We start from the raw sequence: 21,114 nt of genomic DNA, 5'->3' as shown, positions 1-21,114 counted from the left end.
CTGCTAGGCTGTTGAACAGAAGGTTTACTACAACTTCTTTAGGAAAGATCTGCTTAAAAAAAAAAGCAAATATGCTTTTCCTAATTTTTTGAAGACCACATCACTTACACAAAACATCTAGCATATGGCTCCTGTTAGCTCTGACTGATGCTTGTCTCAAGCAGCTTTCTTTTGAAATCAAATTGGTAGCCTCGACTTTCAGATGTTTGTGTTCCCAATTAAATGAAAACTGGAGCTCAGAGAGCAGTTTTCACCAGCTGACTGCATGTTTTGTTTAAATATAAGATATATACGTACATATATAGCTCTAGCTCTGTTTCTGCAATGTCTTTCCAAACTTCTCTCTAAATAAATTTTTTTTAAAAAGTTTTCTAGATTTCTTGTATTAAGTGACACTCAATTTTAAAGACTGTCTAAGCACATAAGAAACAGTGAATGGGAATTGTACTAATTTATGTCTTGGGGATTTGTATCGCTAGCCTGGGGGGAAAAATTATTTTTATTACTTAGAAATTAAAAAGATTATGAAGAAATTAAAAGATTATGTAGCACATAAAATAAACACTTAGCTCTTACATAGCACTTTTCTTCAGTGGTTTTCAAACATTCTGAAAAACTGGGAACCATAACTATCCTTAACACATAGATGAGAAATTAATGGTCTAACATAGCTGGGAACGAAAATTCCCACATCCTGAGCCCATACCAGCCGGAACTTTCCCTGTGCTAGTGTATCAGTGTGTCTGTTCTCTGAAGGTCCGGGTGTCACCATGTGGGGAGAAAATGAGGCAGACTACATTCTGTACCATGTATCAGCAATTAAACTATCAACTACACACTGATGACAGAATTTTTATTAGTGATTCTACTGCTGGAAAGAAGTTACCTAGTAGTCAAACTCTTTGTCTCGTGAACTCTGCATAAAGATTACTTGAAAAATCACCTCTTGACTTGCAAATGGAACCAATTCAGTACAACCATTGTGAATGAATTAAAGAAATTACAGTGCAAAAATCACACTATATTAGAATTTATACACCCTATTTCTCTGAAATAGGGAGGAGACCCTCTGATGCACACTCTGTGTCCTGTAAAGTACAGGAAGTCAAAGCCTAGTTTCACTTCTTCAGACTCTCAACACCTTTTTAATCTTTTGTTTCTTACGGCTCAAGATAACCTTTAAACATATCTTTTAGCCTGGTTTCCACAGAAAATGAGGCTTGAACAATCACAACCTGTGTGTTTGCATGTGTCAGGGAGATAGAGCCTCACCAGACAAGAGTGATTCTAAAACAAGGGTATGCTACATGTTACATCTGTACAGAGCTTCAGGCATAGTCACCTCCCACTAGACAGGACAGAATCCAGTCAAAAAAAACTTGTCAAGGGAAATGACTTCACTATTTTTGGTGCTTACAGAACTACATTATTAATCAGAAAACATCGAGCTAGAGTACCATAACTTCATGGCATCTCATGATAATAGTGGTGGTTGCAACAGAAATCCCCCACAAAAATTTTCTTGCCAACAGCCTGTTCTGATCAACACTTGTCTATGATTTCACCCTGGGAAGAACTACAGAAAGGTCATTTTCAAACAAAACTACTTGTAATGGACAAAAGAGGGCCTAGAATATTATCATTTTTTTCCCAAGAATACTGTAAGCAAAAAGTCTCTTCTAGAAAAAGTACACTTTCAGATTTACTTCATGAAGGGACAGATGCTGAAGAAGTTAAGATGTCTGGCCTGGGTTGCACAATCACCCCTTTTTGCCCCAAACCCCATCTTGACTGAATTATGCTAATTAAAGAATTCTTACATAGATGTAGCAAACCTATTCTGATGCGAATTCGCGACACGGACATATAATTGCCATTTTAAGCTAGATGTTCCCATTTGATTGAACAACAGGAGGGAAAAGGAAGTATATGTAGATTTCTTTGGTATTAACCAGATTACCATGAAATACCTTGAATCTGCACTAGCATGCTAACACAGAAAAGATCACATTTCACTGGCAAAACTGGAAACAAAGAAAATTAGAAGAAATGTTGCTTGTGCTGTTTCCAGACATACCCTAAATCCTCCTTTTAAGCTACAATTCCTGGAGTATTTTATGAAATAAGCTGCAGGCTGTGTTTACTGGACAGCTACACATATCAGAGGACTGATAATAACAATGAAAAAATACAATAAAGATTTTTCCATTTATTCCTGTTTAAGAACAGCTTAAACAAAGGCTCAACAAATGCAGTAACACATTCATTCACTAACCAGCAAGTTCCTTCGGCATCTCTGAAATGCACACCCACCAAAATAAAGAATGAACACTTCCAAGAAAGCAACCACTCCAATCTATACAGCCTAAAGAAAACACGCCAAACTTAGTATAACCAATATAACAAACTTAAACAAAGTTCTAGTTCCTTGTTAGTTATTAACTTCAACTATGTAAATTGATCTTTTTAATCATTCAGACACAGCTACAATCATGATCTTCAGGTTCACCAAGTGGCACTAACTTTCAGAAACAGGTGCTAAATTACCCACAGTCAGCAGACTCGTCTTACACGCATTCATTCCTGTGATTTAATTTTCCTTTTCTTTGTTCATGTCCTGTGGCCAGCTGCCTCCTGATCCAAAGTGATATCCCAGCACGTGTTACAACTATGATCATAAAAAGTTTCTGCTGGAGCATGGAACTTTCCCAGAGGATTCAGTTGAGGAGATTTCTGTAGCATTGCTTATCCTGGGAAGGGGGGGGGGGAGGGGGCCAGGCCGGGGACGACTGTGTTTTTTTAATATATTGTGTGCTTTAGAATGTGTTTCCCCAAACAGTACTTTTCAAATGCATTTTTTAATAAATGTCCATGTCTATATTCCTGGCACACAATATGTTAAAAAAGGGGGACTTACCTGAACCCCTATGGTCTGGTTCCATGCTCCAGTACAGTATCCAGAGAAGCTGTGATGTAACAACAATGTGCATACTGGGGCTTTATACCACTGTGGAAGGTGGCTGAATGCAGCACAGGTCAGTGCCACAGGACCTGAAAGAAGAAAAACAAAGCAGGCTTTTAGGCAGGAATATACTGAACACCCACCTCTTAAATCAGGAAATAGGGACACACTGAAGAAAAAAAAATGCAGTTATCTATGCAGGTCCACTGAAAGGAACACTATTTCACACAATTCTCACATAAGCATGAGAAATAAATGGTTAAGAAATTACAGAGGAGGTGGAGAAGAATCTAAAAGGGACTACAAATATAACTCCCACACAGTGTTTTGAAAACATCTCTCTCTTTGCCCGGTTTCCATGGAATGGCTGAAATCACATTCTGATACCACCCCCTGTTCCGAAGGCACTCACAGTCTTTGCAAAGCACCTCTCCACTGCAGTGCCTCAGGATTCTGCAGTGTCACTCCTCTTCTCCCTGGCTCTCTGCAAAGTGAAGTCATAGGAATGGATCAGCCAACCTGACTTCTCACTACCCTGCCCAGAATCCTTTGTGAACTGAAATGAGTCATCGCTCTGAAAAAATCCACAGCGCAATGTTCCAGGTTTCTCCGTGTCTGCGCTGGCTTCTTTGTCTTTGAAATGAAGTGCCTATGCTTCTGGAACAGTGGCCAGCTGCATTGTGCAGGATAACAAGCCAGCCTTCTCATTAAGTGGACAAGAAAGCTATTTACATGCATTAGCAAAGACAAGCTAAAACTTTAACCCTCTCGTCAAGATAAAAAAAAAAATCACCCCTAACATATCTTCTTGATGTAATGCACAACTCCCCCTATACACAGAAACATAAATGCACAGACATTTGTGGGCACAAAGACACTTACACAGATCAGTATTTTCTTAAACTATTCACTATTTATCATGACAGTTACCAGTTTTAGGTCTATTGATTAAAACGAAAGATTTACTCTCCTTTGTCAGTCCTGAAGAATGCTGCAGATCTAAATGTAACAAGCAGCTCTGCTGTACACTAGATCAAAGTTGTGCTGCTGCAAACTGTTTATCAAAAAATTAGAAGCAGTGGACAAGTTCTTGTAAGCTTATTTCTCATTATCCCATTCACCATTTGGGCTTAAAACAAAGTGATCCCTGAAACCATGCCAGACAGAAAATGTCAAACTGCTCCAGGTGCTGAGGGCCAGCAGAGCTGCTTCAGCTTCTGCTACCACTGACAAAGAAGGTAATGCTCAGAACGAGGTCACTGTGTCAGGATCTCATTCCCAGTGCTAGGTTTTCCTTGGCTTGGTGAGGATATGCTAAGCTATAGCATCAAGGAAACACAGAAGAAATAGGAATAATGTGTGAGATGAGAGACAGATGCTGTTGTTCCATAGGAACATTTTCAGTTGTTTGGAGATTTTCTTTTAAAAGAAGGAAACATTTAAAATTGCCTTTACTGAGAAAAACCTACTTTAATCATGACCTCATCATCAAAATCACACCAACATGCCAAAATGGAGGTGCAAAAAGGAAAAGGGAGTCTTGCCACAAAACATTTCTTTAAAGGTTCCTACATTCCAAGCATTTTGAAATACGCATATTGAAGCATAGAGGGCACATAATCCATAAAATTTTGAAACACAGCACTTTAGGGCTCACCTGTGCTATGCTGGAACAGGCAGTTCTCCTAGGTGTTCCCCCAAAAATGAACACACCAGGTGCTTAGGAGGACTGAACGAAATACAAGTCACCACCTCCCTATGCTGCAAGCCCTGGCCCTACAACAACCCTGGCAGTGAAAGAGTCCAACCAAGCCTAAAAGGTCTTTGAGTTTTAAGAAGACAAGTAAATAGCTGGGTTATACAACTAACAAACATCACTTGTGGTTACAGGTCTGTGGAGGTTGTTATGCAGCAAAGCCATACAGCAGATTAATGTACAAGTGTAAGGTTAATGGGATGCTTTGCTACACTGGTAGTTACACAGTAGCCATAATCTCAACATTAAAAACTGGGGGGTTGCTATACACACAGTCAACAATTTCTGTTTTCCCTGAAAGGCCTCCTTCCAGGAAATCTTCCTTCATCTTTACAGAAGTCTTGCCTTCCCTGCAGCTGCAGGATCAGCCACAACACCTCTAATGAATCCAGCTTGGCATTTACAATGTTTGGATCCCCTAGGATTGTTCCTGGAAAATGTTTGTCCGCAAAGTACACACCCACTTTACAGAAGCAAGACTCACTCCATGAAGAAAAACTTAGAAGTGAATTAGAACAAGCACTTACTGAAAGTATAAACAACAGCTCCAGTCTTCTTCCCCTTTGCACTGGACAACCTTCATGCAAAGCTAAATAGCTGGGCTTGTGCATGCAGCACTGTTTACACACATACGCACAAGATCTTGCTGCCATAGTCTTGCTACTAACACCAAAGTTAAAACACTGGCGGAAGAAAGCTACAGGTAATACTGCACTCTGAATACCTTTTCTCTCTAACAAATTTCTCTAGGACTTGAACCCATACTATATGCACAAGACCAACCCACCTATTCTGAACAGACTGATACAACTGCAAGCTCTTTCAGTGAGACAATTCCTCTTGCATGTGTGATGCCTATGGCTACCTGGAATGCACCAAGCATGCACGTGTCTAGGGTGCACAGACATCTTGTGTACATGCACCTAGGCGTGCCTTTACTCAAATTCATCCATTTACAGCACCATTACACAGTCCTTTCATCAGTATTAACAACAGCAAGAAGTACCTGATACCTCAAACATGGCAGAGGGCAGAAGTGAGAGACCAGCACTGGGGAAAATATAAATGAGAATGTTTAGAAGAGCTGAAGTTGATGGACAAACCAGTGCTGCCATCATCAGTGATGTTACAGCAGCATGGCCTCACAGGAGGAAGGCCTAGCCAAAACACTGTATGCACTTCCCAACCAGGGCAGCTACTCTGTTCCTCCACCCCACATCTCCCCCCACAGCACAACAGAGGTTGGTGCTAAAACAAAGCTGCTTTATTGACAGTGTACAGTACAAACACACCATAGACTTCTCTCTGTATAACCCCATGCATGCACATGCATCCAAATAGACCAGTACTCAAAACACAGTATAACCTGAGATCAATCTCCATCATACACGGAGCAAGCAGATGATCTAAAAACCCCATTTTCTTTCTTTGCATACACTCCTTTGTCAAACTCTACATTAGCTTGCATATATCCTTCAGTCCTCCTGAGTCAGGGCCTGGGATTCCTTTCCTTTGCCACAGCTCTTTCCACATCACTTGAGAGGGAAACTCAAGAGGAGGAAAGGAATATGCTAAAACAGGGACACACACACACACACACATATGACAGAAAACAAAAAAGCTTAAAAAAGAACATGGTCAAAAGAGTCCAAGAAGGTTATCAAGAGTCTTCAGTCTCTCCTGTACCAGTTACAGTGGATTCCCAATTTCAGAGGCTAAAATCAGCCATCAGTGCACAGCAACTGGAGTCTGTAGCTGCAGAGACCATAGTCATCTACCACAGGATCATAGAATATTCTGAGTTGGAAGGGACCCACAAGGATCATCAAGTCCAACACAAGTAAATAGCCCATACAGGAATCAAACCTGCAACTTTGGTGTTACTGGAACCATGTTCCAACCAACTGAGCTAATTTCAGTGTTGGTCATCATTGACCACCTCTACAAGAAACAACTTCACAAAGCAGGAAGCACCCAGAAACTACACTAGGAACACAGCCCACAAACCCTGTGGCCTCAGAAGAAATCAGATTAAGGAACATCAGAGAGATACCAACTTACACTTATGTTTCTTTAGGAAATCTCTTAATACTAAAAATTTTGACATATTAGTGCTCCACTAATAACAACTTACTTGCAGTATGCTAATAAGTTCCGCTTGACTTACCTGAACAAATCTCCTGGTTCTTTAAGAAAGCACAAGAGGAAACACGATCAGGGTATTAAGTTCATAAAAAACCCAACGAGTAATGCCCATCTGTTTTTGTTCTAATGTTGTCTAGGAGTTTAAAACCCTTTCTCTTTTCCTGCTGCTTACACCCCAAAGTATTAGCAGAGAACACACCTCTCCTCCTTCAGATCTCTTTCCATTGGCTTTAAAAAAAATCACACTCTTCTAGTGTTCTTTTGTATGTCTGCCCTTCCTGTCCCTTTAATCCTGTTAGAGGACTCCTCTACATTTACTCTAGCTTACGTAACTTTCTTTTAAAAGCAACAACCAGAATTCTGCACCATATTCTAGTGTTCCAGCTAACCTCCCACCTGCATCAGTTACCAGGAAATTGGAATTCCCTTACTTTTAGTGGAAATACCCTGCCTTATAACCTGTTTTTCTCCCCACAGCTGCATTTTAGTGGTGGCTCGCTGTCACCCTACAACTGAGCAAGCAGTTCCAGTTATCCTTTTTATGCTGACTGCAACTAAGTATGAAGCAAATATTCCTAGGTTTGACTCCCAAGATAATGATCTTTAACATCTCACTCTGTGGATATGATTAAGGATCTTTGATCATCCAATTATTCTCAATTGTTATCCATTTTTAAGCATCTCCTCTTACCACATTCTAAAAAAGAATCTCAAAAACCTAAGAAGAAAAACAAACAGTACTCTAAGTGTTACCTAATGCAGGACAGAATCATTACCCAGTGTCACACTTGCTAACACAACCACCCAGGAAACAGCATATGAATGAAACCATCAAGTCTTAACCGGGAGAACCAAGGCAACCAACGCAACTCCCTCCCTCAAAAGCCCAGTAGGTGAAACAATTGTGTCTTTTTAGAATTCAACTACTAAAAGAGGCTTCTTTAAATTATAGCTCACTGTAAAGGATGTGATATTTTAAACCACACAGAAGAATTCTCTGTATTTTGTCGCTAGGACCACAAAAAGAGAAGGGAGGAGGGTTTGGGTTTGGGTTTTTTTCATAGAAATCTGCTACTATCAAATTAATTTGACTAATGTTAATGCTATATTGTAATCAACCACACCAACACCCCACCCCCTCAAAAACAAAACCTGCCTGTTCTCTAGCAGCAAACAGCAAATGCAAGGAAAGATAGACGCATTTAAAAAATCTGACACTAGAGGAGGTTTGGCAAGAGAGAGTAAGCAAATGAGAAACAAAAGAAACAAAACCCAACAAACAATGATAAACCTTGATGTTTTCTTATAGGGTGGAAATTGTAAAAACACAGAGAAAAATACTCCTTTTCAAACACTGCTGAAAGCACAAAACACGGCTCTTGAAGGTCTTAACCACACATTCTTCACTATCCTCTTCAATTTAGCCAGAACACATTTGCAGTGTGGCTGGAGATGCTGCAGCAAACATTCAGCAAGAATCTAGTCAGCAGATAAAATTCTTGAAAGGTGAAGTGATAATTAGCAACACAACCCAAAGACATAGTGCACTCTCTCTCATTTATATTGACTACTGTAACCATTAAAAGATTTTCAGCCTGAAGAGAGTACTGCAGTGGTTACAGCTTTTCAAACCAATAGTGATGACTGGCAGATAACATCAGGTTAAAATAAGAACCTGCAACACTGAACACAAGTCCCATGGTACTGCAGCAGCCTTTAACAGCCCAGTTTTTCCTGGCTAGAAGAGAGAACTGATGAAAAGGCCAGGCATGGAATCAATTAAATTAGTGCCAAAGTGGTTTTAAAAAGAAAAGGTTAGATGCTCCAAAGACTTAGCAGTTGAGAGTTTACTGGGTCATTTTTTTCCCTGTGGTAGAAAGCAGAGTTTTCAATATGGCTGGAGTACCTTTAAGAAGGTATACTTCAAAGTGAAATCTAAATATTTTGCACCTCAATACATGAAGAAGCTATATTAGTATATTCTGCCCCTATGCTCTACCTGCGTGAGGTACATGCAATGACCCCTGCTTCCCACAGTGGTTCAAAACTCTTTTAAATTCCATCCTTTGGTCTCACCTGTGTGGGGATTAGCTGTGAGAATGGGAATAAAGGAAATGCCATGGCACAACAGTTCAGCAGCTCACCAAATCTGCTGCCTCCCTCACGCTCGTCAAGCATCTTAGAGTAAGCATTGGAAAACCAACTGCACACATTGCCACCAGTGTATACTGCACCTTAAAGGGAAATGCCCTTATTCCAGACAGAAACAGTTCTTTTGAGACCCTCAGGGACTGGCATATTTTGATTTTTTATCCCAATGAGTATGACTGTCAGCAAATGCAGCAACGAAAACCTACCTCCCCAAATAAATGACAGCACCTAGAACCAGGGGTTCCCACAATTAAACAACTCACTGGATGAAATATTTCCTCCTGTCCATTTCACATATTTTTTACTTTTGAATTTTACTGAGCACTTATTTACAGGAAGCAGTAAACTAAAACCTACAACAGATGTTTTATTAATGTTAAAACAGTAACACCTCTCTACCTACTGCTCTGTCATTTTAAAGTGAAATTTCAGGAATCTGAAAATTGCCCTGTACATGAGCCATAAAACCAAACACAGTATTCAAAAGGATAAAATTACAAATTTCACAGAACCACCTCTCTTGCATGACTTCTTACGTATCTCATTTAGAGTCATAAGTTTAGAATTTTAATTACCACTCCTGACTCATCTAACGCATTCACCACTGACTCCAGCAACATGCAGAGACCGTGCTCCTAAAAAAACATAAACTTAACAAATTTAAGCACTATTTTGTCAGTGCTCACTGCACTGCTTTGTACTACAGTGCTGATGTCACTATTCTGCAGAACTGCTCAGCTGTTCCATTCAGCTGTCGCTAGTCCCTTCTGAAATCCTCCTCAGCAGTCTTAATGAACCTGAACAACTGTGATCTGACAGACAGGGTTACCACTTCATTATCCATTCCATCCTTCAGATTTTTAATATAGCTATTAAACCCCAAACATTTAGTATTGATCCCTGCTGCACAAAAGACTTTTAACCATTTCCAGGGCCCAGAAGGGGCCGTCCTTCTTCTTTCTCCTCTGTATACTAAACTGAGCTTGACAAGACTTTTCTTTTGGACTTTCACCAAGCATTTATAAAGCACTAGAGCGTGGAAGAGTTCTTGTGCTCCCTGAGTGTCGCAATGACCCAGTTTTCGGAAAGATGAGAGCACATAAAAATAGTTGTCTCTCTGCCCTCTTATTCAGTATAGAGAGACCTAAACTAGGATATCAAGGCTAGATTCCTGAGATGATCTCAGGTGTTGCTGATGATCTCAACTTTAATTAAACTAAACCAAAAGGTTAGCAAAAGGAGAATCAAGATAATTTCTTTAACAGATTTCACAAGTAACCACAGGACACAGGGAGAAAAGATCATATATACAAAAATGTTGAGATCAAAGCATAGGGGATTTACAAACCCAAGCTCTAAATTACTACATTTAATGTCATAGCAAGATAGTTATTTTCTTAACACACATTAAAACAACAAAATAAGTCATTCCTTATATCTTGTCACCATGTTGTAATTCCTTACGCCTGGCTGTAAGAAAAAAGCCTTTATAGTTACCATCATATTCTTTCACGAAGCAACCTCCACAGGCAGTACTTTAACTCACCCAGATCTTATGGGCCTGAGGGCACCTCCTACTTAGACAGGTAAAAAATGTCTCAAGTCAGAACCAGAGCTTGAGAAGGCTCTCTGCTTCAAAAGCATTTCTGATTATCAGTAAACAAGGCATTGCACATGGTGAAGGGGATGGTACATGCCCCTCTCTCACCTGGCCACCCCCTCTGTGAGGCTGGAACCGCTGCACAGACGAGCCCCCAGAAACATCTACAGGGGATGCAAGTAACCCTGAAAGCTTACTTTTTCAAACCCCTGCTGTTCTTCCTGTTTGATTAGCTACAAGTTTTAGTCTTAAAGAGTTGATGTAGAGGCTACCTAAACAAAAACCTAGGCTATAAAGATTGAATTAGTAGCAGAAGAAGACAGGAGAGAAAAACAAGAAACAATATAAGAAAGAAAGAACACAGGAAAGGTTAAAAGGAAATGTGAGGAAAGAGCTGATTTTTGTTTGATTCCTAAAGCAGACAATGCAGCATCTGAGATGTTACTTCTGAAAGTAGTCTTGTTAAAAGAAACCCAATGCTTAGCAGGGCTAAATGGAAGCAGAAATAATAACCAAATGGTAAGAAATAAAATTAGTACCTCCAGCTGTAGGAAGGCTGGGAAAAAAATTAGGGTCTATAGAATTGCTGGAATAAGCCAAGTGGGAATGGCTTCGTGTATCAGTGAAGAAAGAAATGAACAAAGGACAGTTGTTTTGTGACAGCTGATCTGCATGTGCTCTGCATCCACTCGGTGCTTGCTTTTGTTTTGTTTTCTGGGCTGACCTTCACCCCCTGCCACACAAAGGATTCAGTGAAAGCCTCTACTCAAAGTCTCAATTAAAAGCCCAAAAGAACAAACATATCTTGGGCTGCAGCCCCAAGCCTAAGCCCAGGTGCCAATGACCCAGCAAAGGCAGCATCCCCAGCAGAGCACCGGGCTCCTGCCGAGGGTACCTGCATACTACTACACCGCCTTGGAAAGAGCCCTCCTCCCCTCCCAGTGTCTGGAACAGGCAGAATAGCTAAAAACAAACCTTTAGCTTCTTCTCCAAATGGCTGCTTCTAAGTTGTTATGACGAAAGATCAAAGCTAGGGGAAGGGCAGGAGCTTACAGGACAGTAAAGAAAGTTGAGAGTAAATTAGTAGTGTGCATACAAATACATGCATGTAACATCACTAAGGGAGTATGTTAATGGTTTGGGCAGTTTGAACAAAAACATGTGAAAGCAGTTAAGCATGTCATCACCAACACTGTCTTTAGAAGTGTTCTGCTGCTTTATGAGCAGCTCTTCAAACACACATGCACATTTAGTTTCATACAAAGATGGTGTAATGCACAAGAACTTGAAAATGTGAGGCTACCCAAACAGCATCCTGCATGGTCTGCAAAGTCTATGCATAATACGTGTGAAGTTTTGCTTTAAACTGTGGTATTTCATTTTGGGTACTGCATTTAACTGACTTATTCCAACATAGATTTGTTATGCAGCATCCAGTTTGGTACATGCTCAGAACATAATTTGGAGAGCATCGGTGTAACAGGGATAAGACAGAAACTGACCTCAGGGCTTTGGTCTAAAAGACTAATTTACTGTCAGAACTATCTTGGTGTAATTATACCTATGTAAATACCCATTTATTCTGGAATAAGTGTTTTGTTTAACCTGATTTAGCTTATACAACTTCCAGAAGTTTTATCAATGGGGTTGGTAGTACATGCATAATCCTGCTAAACTCATCTGCATGACCTTTTGTATCATGCATAAAAAGATGAAAGTTAAAAATGGAATAATCAATAGTAAAAATATAATACTAGTTTTGTTACAGGCAAGCATATGTCTTCCTGTTGTTCAATCATATGCTCCCTAATGCATTCAAAAACTAAATGCTTAAACAAAGGAATTAACTTTCTACTAGTACTTTTTTTCTGGGTTCTGACAGCTTCAGTCTTCAAGAGTATATAACCACTGACATTTAGAGTTGCAAGTACTATTTCTCTAAAATCTTCCTGTTATGGAAAAAGGCAGAGATAGTAAAGGAGCCAAATGTGGCTTCTATTGCCATATGTTGTTTCTAATAGTCACAGCTTGAGTTTCAAAACTGATGTAGATTTTCATTTCCCTTTATTTCCATTCAGTGCTGCTGTACTATTGGTACTTCTTAAAGTCGAGACTTACTAAGAAGCCTAATTTTAGGCACTCATTTCTGGAACATGGCACAAAAGCTCACGCTCAAATGTGAAAAGAATCCATGCATGTAAGATATCTGGAAATACCTGAAAGTCTTGGTCACATCTCCTTCATACCTCAGTTTACAAACAAGAGCCTAGAGTCTACTTTACGGCATAGAGGTTTGAATGTGATTTACATGTCTGTTGCCTTGCTCCTGACAAACATTTTTCGATGGAAGTTTCGATGTAATTAGTGTTTCCAAGAAAAGTTTGGGGGTTGCAAAATTATATTCTTAAGAGGTATACAGAGTAAGAAGTTCTTGCTTTTAGAGAATATAATTCTGGTATTCTTCAGGATATCTTTGGAGACTGAGGATGCAAAAGCCTAGTGCAGCTTCCCAGTGACATTTTTCCTCCTGATAACATAATTTCTTTCAAGGGCAGAAATTACCTTGTAAAACATAATCACCACATATTTTCCCCTCAAATGGAGCCTCTGATTGTCTCATTCATCACCTAGGTAGACAGACATTACACAATTCTGTTTGCCGGATACTGCTCCTTAGGAAGTACTTGCAGAATACCAAAAGGATATACACTGCCCCCCAGGCCTCCAGAGAGGGTCATCTTCAACTGTGGCTTCCACCAACAGTGAAGTCACAGCGCTGGCTTTCTGATATCACAGCATTCTCTGTAGCAACAGCCTATGAGGTCACAAATAAAGGATTATCACTTTGTTGCAGGATTAAGGGAACTAAGAAGCTGGTCCATCAGGAGATGCGTTTTACTCCAAATAATGGGCATTAGGAGAATGCTGAAAATAAATGGGTTGTAAATTGTCTTTGTCTGGCATGCACCCTTTTTTCAATAATACTGTAAAATAAGGTATTGCTGTCATTAACAGCTCCTAAGCAATGGAATGAACTGCAGGCACTACCTCCTGAGCTATTACATGGAAGATGAATTCTGAAACAACTTTCATATCTTAGGACTCCTCAGTCATTTGATTTTGCAGAGGTAGACATCAGTCAGACCACTCCCCTCAAATGGTCTGCTGGTTAGTTTATTCACAAGTGTTCAAAGCTAGTAATAAGTTTCAGAAAGTGACTAGAAAAAAAATACAAAAGGAAGTCTGGAAATATCTTGCCCTAGCCCACCTTATTGTTTAGACAAGGATTTGTGAAGATGATTCCAAACTGAGAGTCTATGTTACTAACAAAGACCGAAAAAAATATGCATTGTAAGTTACAGCAGAAAAAAAAAAGTACTAGATTAAAACTCCAGAAACAGTGATTACTTAGAAGAACCTTCAGTGCAAAATAAGTCTGCAGTCACAGGAATCTTTGCCACAAACATCGCTGTTAGAATAAAACACTTGTACAAATAATGTCATTACATTCTTAGTGGTTTATTTTTTTCAACAATATCTGGTTTACTTCCCAGTGAATACTCTGTTTCAAAGTTTTGTAAAACACAGAATTCCAGAACCTGTTTGAAACTATTCCAAAACCTTTATCCACCCACTTCCCCACCATGGAGCAAATCAAGGATAGCACAAATACAATCACCAAACGAATGCTTCCTAGCCTTTCAAGGAATGACTGTGGCTTTGACATAACGATCCAGAGCCCAAATTATTTTCAGCTTTTAAAGAGTTATAGTCTGCTGGGGAAAGGAGGGATGAAAGGAAGGATGATAACGGGTGACAACAGAGTTACTACATTATTCACAGAAATCCTATGACACATGCACGCTTGCACATGCAGACTTTTCCCATATTTTTGAAGTAATTGCCCACTTTTCTAGACACCTGGAAACTCAGGCTACCTGATGCCTGGAAACTAGCTACTATATGCATACAGTCTTACCTCACATGTGCAGCAGGTCCAACACATCAGGTTACTATGTATGCATAATTTATCTGTCAGGGACTGTCCCAGATTTTTAGATTAAGATCTAAAAATCCTAAAACAGCCCGGCTTGTAATTTTCAATCTGACCTGTGATGCAACCAGTACAAGCAATTGTACAGTGTGAGAGTATCTTGCAACTTCAGGAAGATTTTTGAGTAAGGCCCTACTTGCAGCTTATAGAAGATGGAAGGAGATACTTTCAGCATTATGAGTGTAGGCACTAATACCAATTTCCATTCTAGAATTGGAAGAAAACAGTGGGCAGATTTGCAGATTCACCTGGAGCCTCACCCACCAGTCTGGAAAATTTATATTTCTATGTTGCAGCAGGACAACTATTAAAAACGCTGAGAAGAAACAACACAGACGGACTAACGAGATGTTTCACAGTGTTTTAAATACGCTTTGAAATTTTGCAACCTATTTAAAAACGTTGTTTCTTTTGCCCTCCAGCAGTAGCACTGAAGAACCTCAAAGGAAGTGCTTAGATAGACCAGACTTACTCGCTTTGCCACTCGGCTCTGCAGCTTTCTAGGGCTGTCGAGAGCGGCCGGGCTGATCCGTGCCGTGAGACACGAACCCCCGCGCTCAGCCGCGCCGTGCGCTGCCAGCGCCGGGGGCGCCCCGGCCGCCTCCGCGCACCCGAAACGCTGCAGAGACGCTCAGCCTTTCGCAGCACCGTCACTGCCTAGCGGCCCGCTGCAGCCAGCCCGCGCTAAGCCCGAGTACCCAGGGCAAGGCACCATCCGCGTCTCCCGGGGGAAGCGCTGCCCCGCCGGCACAACCCGCCCTCCGGCGAGGCGGGAGTACAGCACAGCCTCCACCGCCCGTGCTGCTGACGAAGATTTTATCGCGCAGCAAGGCGGGCAACGGAGCCAAACGGGGAAGGACCGCCCATCCCATCCCATCCCGGCCCGGCCCGGCCCGGCCCGGCGGCCCCGGGGGGCGCGGTACCTACCGAGCGGCACCTCCGGCAGCGCCGAGGCGCGGCAGCCCGCTCGCAGCCATGGCAACGCGGGGCCCGTTCCCTACACCTCCCTTCCCGAACCCCTCACGGAAAGCTGCCAACGCTTTAGGGCCCCCGAAACAGGGAGAAAAAAGCAATATGCGCCCAGTCGGAAGATGGGGCCTTACTCCCACCTTTGCACGACGTTTTCAACCAAAACCCATCGCAGTGTTCTCCTTCAGCAAAGGCCACCCGCGTCCCAGCCATTTTGGATGCATGAGCAACTCCCACAGGGCATGCACCCCTGTGTGCTGCTGCCTCAGGAACGCCCAGAAAATCCCAAAGAGGGAGAGCTCAGAAACAAAAATAAAAGAAGGGGGTTTTTATTGATTGGTTTCTTTGGCCTTGAGGTCGTGGGGCTTTGTGTTTTTGAGGCTGCTGATTTTACATGATGGTAAAGCAGATTTTCATCCCATTCATCTACTCTGCCCCCACAAGAAAGTGAGGGCACTACCTGAAGTGAAGGCACAGCGGGGGCTTGATACTCCAAAAAAGCAGTATAAGCATGAAAACCCCTTTGCCTCCTGAGGGCACTGGTGTGATGGGATGTGTGCTGCTGATGTCAGAAATAAATCTGAATGGCCACTGCAACTAAATCACCTCCCACTTCAAAAGTACTTTAAAATAGCCATCAACTATTTTATGCAATTTTACAATTCAACATGGCTTTATGACTGATACAAGGCTTCTGTTGTTTTGTTTTTAGAGTTTAAGGGGGTCAAGCAAAGGACCAACAGCAAAATACTCCCCTCTGGCTGCTATTGAGGTAGAATCCAAACTTGTGCAAAAACTTCAGCTGATTAGCCACGTATATTTAGAAGGCAGTTATTGTCTTAAAGGACAATTGTAAGGGAAACTTTTTGCACAACAAGTGTAGAAAGATCCACTGCCTCTATCTTTAATGGATGCAGAAGGTTTTATGACCAAAATATGGTTTGTAAAAACAGTGATCAGAACACATACTGAAAACCACGGCTATAGAGCAAATCAGAAAGCTAAATCAAACCACATTCTCCGTCTCCCTTGGTTTCATCAAAAGCAAGCAGGAGAATTAGTTTATGAAGGCAAATCACAGGGTAACAATAGGTGCCTGCTGTGGATCCTGAGAATGAACTTTGCTCTGAAGGGCTGATGGCTTTCTTCACAAGTGTAAATGGGCATCTTGGTTTTCAGGGCTGGTATGTCTCATGGTCCACAAGCATCAGCAACATGCGCAGCCTAACCACACATAGCTGATGGATATTTAGGAGAAAGCTAAAGCAGTATTACTGACACAGCTGGAGAAACACTGGTAAGACACAGGAGGTCTGCAGCATCCTTTGGTCAAGAATCAGCACCATGACCTCATCCTCCTCCAGCGCTCAGGCACAGAGGGAGCTGAGATTGGACTAGCAGCCAATTAACCACTCATTTAGCCTGAATTTCAATATTCCTCTCTTTATGAGCTCACTCATTGTTTTAATTACTTCAGGAAGCTGCATAAATGCTTTAATTCCAAACTTTGACATACAAACCATTACTAAAGTGAATGAAACAGAAACTTTCCACTTGAACAATGAAAAAAAAGATCAAGGTAACTCAGCAGAGTAATACCAAGTTTGAAAGGCAATTGCCAACCCCTCTAAGCAAGACTGAGAACTACTTGATAGCAGCACAAGTGCTAGGATCTTCCTCACCCTGCAACTACACACTGGAAATTCACACACAATATCCACAGGACCACTGGCACTGCCCTTTCGTAATAAACAAAGCTGAGTGGGGAAAAAAACAAACCCCAACCAACCAAAAAATTCTTCTATAAATCCAATTTCCCCATGCCAGGCAGTACAAAAAAGCAAGAGCAGATTCCCATGATCATGCAACCTCTGACATCCAGGAAATCCCAGGCCAAGACTCAGCATAGAAGCTACAATCTTCAGGACCTTTACATGCTGGCAGTTGTATTTCCTTCACTAATGCCACTGACATCCTCGCTTTCTTTACAAGTCAAATATGAGGAAATGGTTCTTTAGTGGGTGACAACAGCTCTGTCTGGCATTTTACAACAGCTGGAAGACTGGCACTGCCCGAAGGACTTCACAGCCGAGCTCAGACAGAGCCAACATGTTTCAGATACAATCGTTATCTGTGAGGCCATGGAAGCAGTAAGATCACTTCCTCCTTGCAATCTTCAGCTTTACATACTCATCAATTATTGCTATTTTTAAATTTCCTTCGGAAAAAGAAGAAAAAAAAAGCTCATAATGATTTTATCAGTTTTGGTGTCTGACTTTGGGACCAACCACATACATTCAGTTATTAAACATTTATGATTCCCTTTTCCCTCAAGTACAGGAGGAAGAATTTGGCAATCAATGAGGGAGAACAAGCTGACTGACAATAGCTTACAGCTAAACTAGCAACTGCTCAACCAAATTGCACAAACCATAGAATATGTGCCATGATTATTAGCTTGAGGATGATAATCTTATAATCAATAGCCATAATTTCTAATGGCATATCTTGTTCACATTTCAAGAAAATAACAAAATAATCTGGTGCTCACATATTTCTGCAGTATCTGAAAGCAAAGGATTCCTTAGCTTTCTCCACATTGTTTCTGTTAACTGAAATCCTGGAATCATCTAACTTCTACCTCCATATACAGGATTTCCCCAGATACTAAAATTCTGAAGCTGTAAGCTTACAAATGTTTTTGCTCTTTTCTCCTTCACTGCTAAATAGGAAAGATTATGGCAAAGCTTAAACTGGACTAGGTACTCAGTTTGTTCCAACTTCTCACCCTCTCAGATGCTGATTTAAAAATGTCAACCTGAACTGAACCAATAATCATCAAGCAAATTAATTACAGCAAGAACCAAATTTGAGACCCTACGCTTACCAGTAAGAACTCCAGGAATTCCTCAAGCAGTACACTTGGATTCTTCCAACCACCAGGAAAAGCTCCAGGACAGATCTAGCACACCCCTACACTAGTAACTCCTGAAAGCTAGTTTAGTTCCTAAATGGCACCAGGAAAACAGCTTTGATTCAAAAGCAATGGATGGTCAAGATGTTGGAAAGCTACTCAAGACAGCTGCATTCAGTGCTGTGACTGGAACTGACAGAAATGTATCTGGATTGGCTTCACACTGCCCATGTGGGAAAGCTCACTGACCATTCACATAGTTTTTGTGGTCTGTGTTGAACAGTGTGGTTCAGCAGCTACTCATCTCACATTAACAGAGCTGACCAGGTCAGAGAGAGCTCTGGCCTGCCTATACAGCCCCTAGTACCTGCCATATCCTTGATATAAGTTTGGCCCCCTTAGACTTCTTCTCATTTATTTTGAAAATTAAGTACCTAGAAAACCTTATTGAATAGTTTATGCAAAATGGTATCTCCCATTCCAGAAATCTTTCATTTATAGGGTTAACAGGAAATAAAAAGACCAAGCATACCCATACTGTCCTTGAAACACTCATATCAGATCCATGATGGAAATTATGTATTCATCTGTGCTAAAACCTTACGAGAAAATCTGGAAAATACTGTTGGATATCATAATTGCTGCTTCAGATGGCCTGAGGAATCCATCACCATGCTCGTGGTATTCTGTGGTATTTCTTTGTTCATGGGAAAATGAAAGTCCTTGCACAGACAAGTCATCATTTGCCAAAGCATTCATCACAGATGCCTAACTGCACAACAGAGCTACCCAACCTACTGCTTGATCTGCTCTCATGAGTTAGTTTAGGGAGCTAACCTAGCAGAAGGCTAGTTCTGTCAAAAAAAAAAAAAAATTATGCCAAACTCTGACCGGCTGCCCTGTTAAGACAGAGGAGGTCCCGTCTCAGGGCTAAGTAGGAGGCAGTATGCCACAGGCAATGGAGAAGCAGGACCTCCTGCTCTGGGAGCCAGCAGTTACAGGTAAGAACTGCTCAGTTATCACAAAACTGCATGGTAATATGGCCATTCACCACTAAAATGACTGACACAGTCACCATCCTGACAGCAGGTCCATGTGACAGCTGGAATTTTCAAAGGGCTTTAAAAAGGCTTACTAAATTCCATTCATTTTCATGGCATCTGGGTTCAGGTCTATCAGCGCTGATTTCAACTACAAAGGGCCAGTTTTTCAAAAGCAAGCTTTTGCTTGTCATGTCCGAGACTTGTCATGTTCACGACTTGAACAAAGTAAGGACACGCAGCTGGAATAAACAAGGATATAAGTAGCAAGCACACAATCCAAGAATGTGTTTAAAGATAATTCTTACAGAGACAGCATGTACCCATTTTCACCAGTAGTTCCAAAGATTTGGTAAAAACCATCACCTACAATAACTGAGTTTCCCAAGAAATATGGTCTATTAGACATCAGATACTGACCATTCTAGTGGAAAATAACATGCAGAAGACAGGAAGAATCCTGCATTTCTCCACCCACTGCTGGAATATCTCCCCAAAACACAGATGACATAGTCACAAAGAATGGCAGACATCCTACTGTGTAGAATACAATTCCACTGATACTAAAATGTATCAGAAAACCATACTTTTTTGCATATTAATTTTAGAAAGAGGGAGAAATATTTTGACAAATGTCAGAACTTCCTGTTACGGCATTCCTGCAAGAAGTGTTTCTTTCTCTCCCTTCAAATTAGTTTGTTCTGAAAGACTGCATTAGGTAGAGCAATATTTAAAACACTTAAACAGTCAAATTTGAAACAAACCAGTCTGATCCTGCTGGAATTAAGTGTTTTATGTGATCTAAAAATACTGGGTTTTGGATTTTCTTCCACATGAAATCTGTCTACTTTGGAGCTCTGTTTCAAATCAGAAAACGATTTCCTTAGAATCCCAAAACCTCCACAAAATAGAGCCTCTGTCTACTAGTCAGCTGTACACAAGCCTCAAATTTTATAAAACAAGTTTCAACATATGTCCTTACAAGAATATCCAGTATCATGTATTTCCTCATGTGAAATTTGAGAACCTTAACACATTACTTTCAAATGAAAACTTTCATTAGTCTGAGCAGGATTGGAGCATTGCACCTCAATCTGTGTTTTATTAATTTATCTTACAAACACGAGTCTTGATTGATTTGCATATGTTTATAAATATGTATGTACAGCTCAGAGTAGGAAAGCAGCAACAGCATTACATCAGCCTCAACACCTGCACCATGTTGACTGAAGCAGAGAAGACTGTCTATTGTTTCTCTTTCTTATTAATGTCTACCTTCCCAGCCTTACAAACTTCTTACTGCTCTGCCAGCAAACATAAATCATGCTGACTCTCTCTGACTTGCAATTTCCACTGTGACTGGAGAGGCAGGTCTTAAAAGAAAAAAAAAAACAAACAAAAACCAGTGAAAATATCGAACAAATATTCTTACGATTTTTATAATGACATTTGCCCCAAGTGCCTGTTTGTGTGGAAAATGTTTAAATTGCTCCATTTTAAAAAGTCTACAGTCCTAAGGGAGT

The 21,114-nt window shown here is 40.8% G+C and overlaps 1 protein-coding gene across 15 annotated transcripts in view; it reads right to left on the bottom strand.

Annotated features, from left to right (window-relative positions):
• STOX2 (storkhead box 2) overlaps nucleotides 1-21,114 on the bottom strand; it is a 142,162-nt gene that overhangs the window by 23,073 nt on the left and 97,975 nt on the right. For 2 of the 15 annotated variants that reach the window (XM_042014981.1, XM_042014982.1), the window contains exon 2: nucleotides 2,918-3,051. The exons of 11 other annotated variants lie outside the window; for them this stretch is intronic. In XM_042014981.1, the coding sequence (XP_041870915.1) occupies nucleotides 2,918-2,990 (73 nt within the window). In that variant the 5' untranslated portion in view covers nucleotides 2,991-3,051. Of the gene's footprint in view, nucleotides 1-2,917; nucleotides 3,052-3,374; nucleotides 3,455-15,777; nucleotides 15,866-21,114 lie in introns of those variants that run through there. 2 more of the 15 variants (XM_042014984.1, XM_042014985.1) reach the window with 2 other exon arrangements.

Source organism: Corvus kubaryi, unplaced genomic scaffold (genome assembly GCF_017639235.1).
Source record: "Corvus kubaryi isolate FWS band 111438036 unplaced genomic scaffold, C.kubaryi_AGA036_p1.0 split3-131, whole genome shotgun sequence".
Classification (NCBI taxonomy): Eukaryota; Metazoa; Chordata; class Aves; order Passeriformes; family Corvidae; genus Corvus; species Corvus kubaryi.
This window is presented reverse-complemented; position numbering and strand designations above follow the sequence as displayed.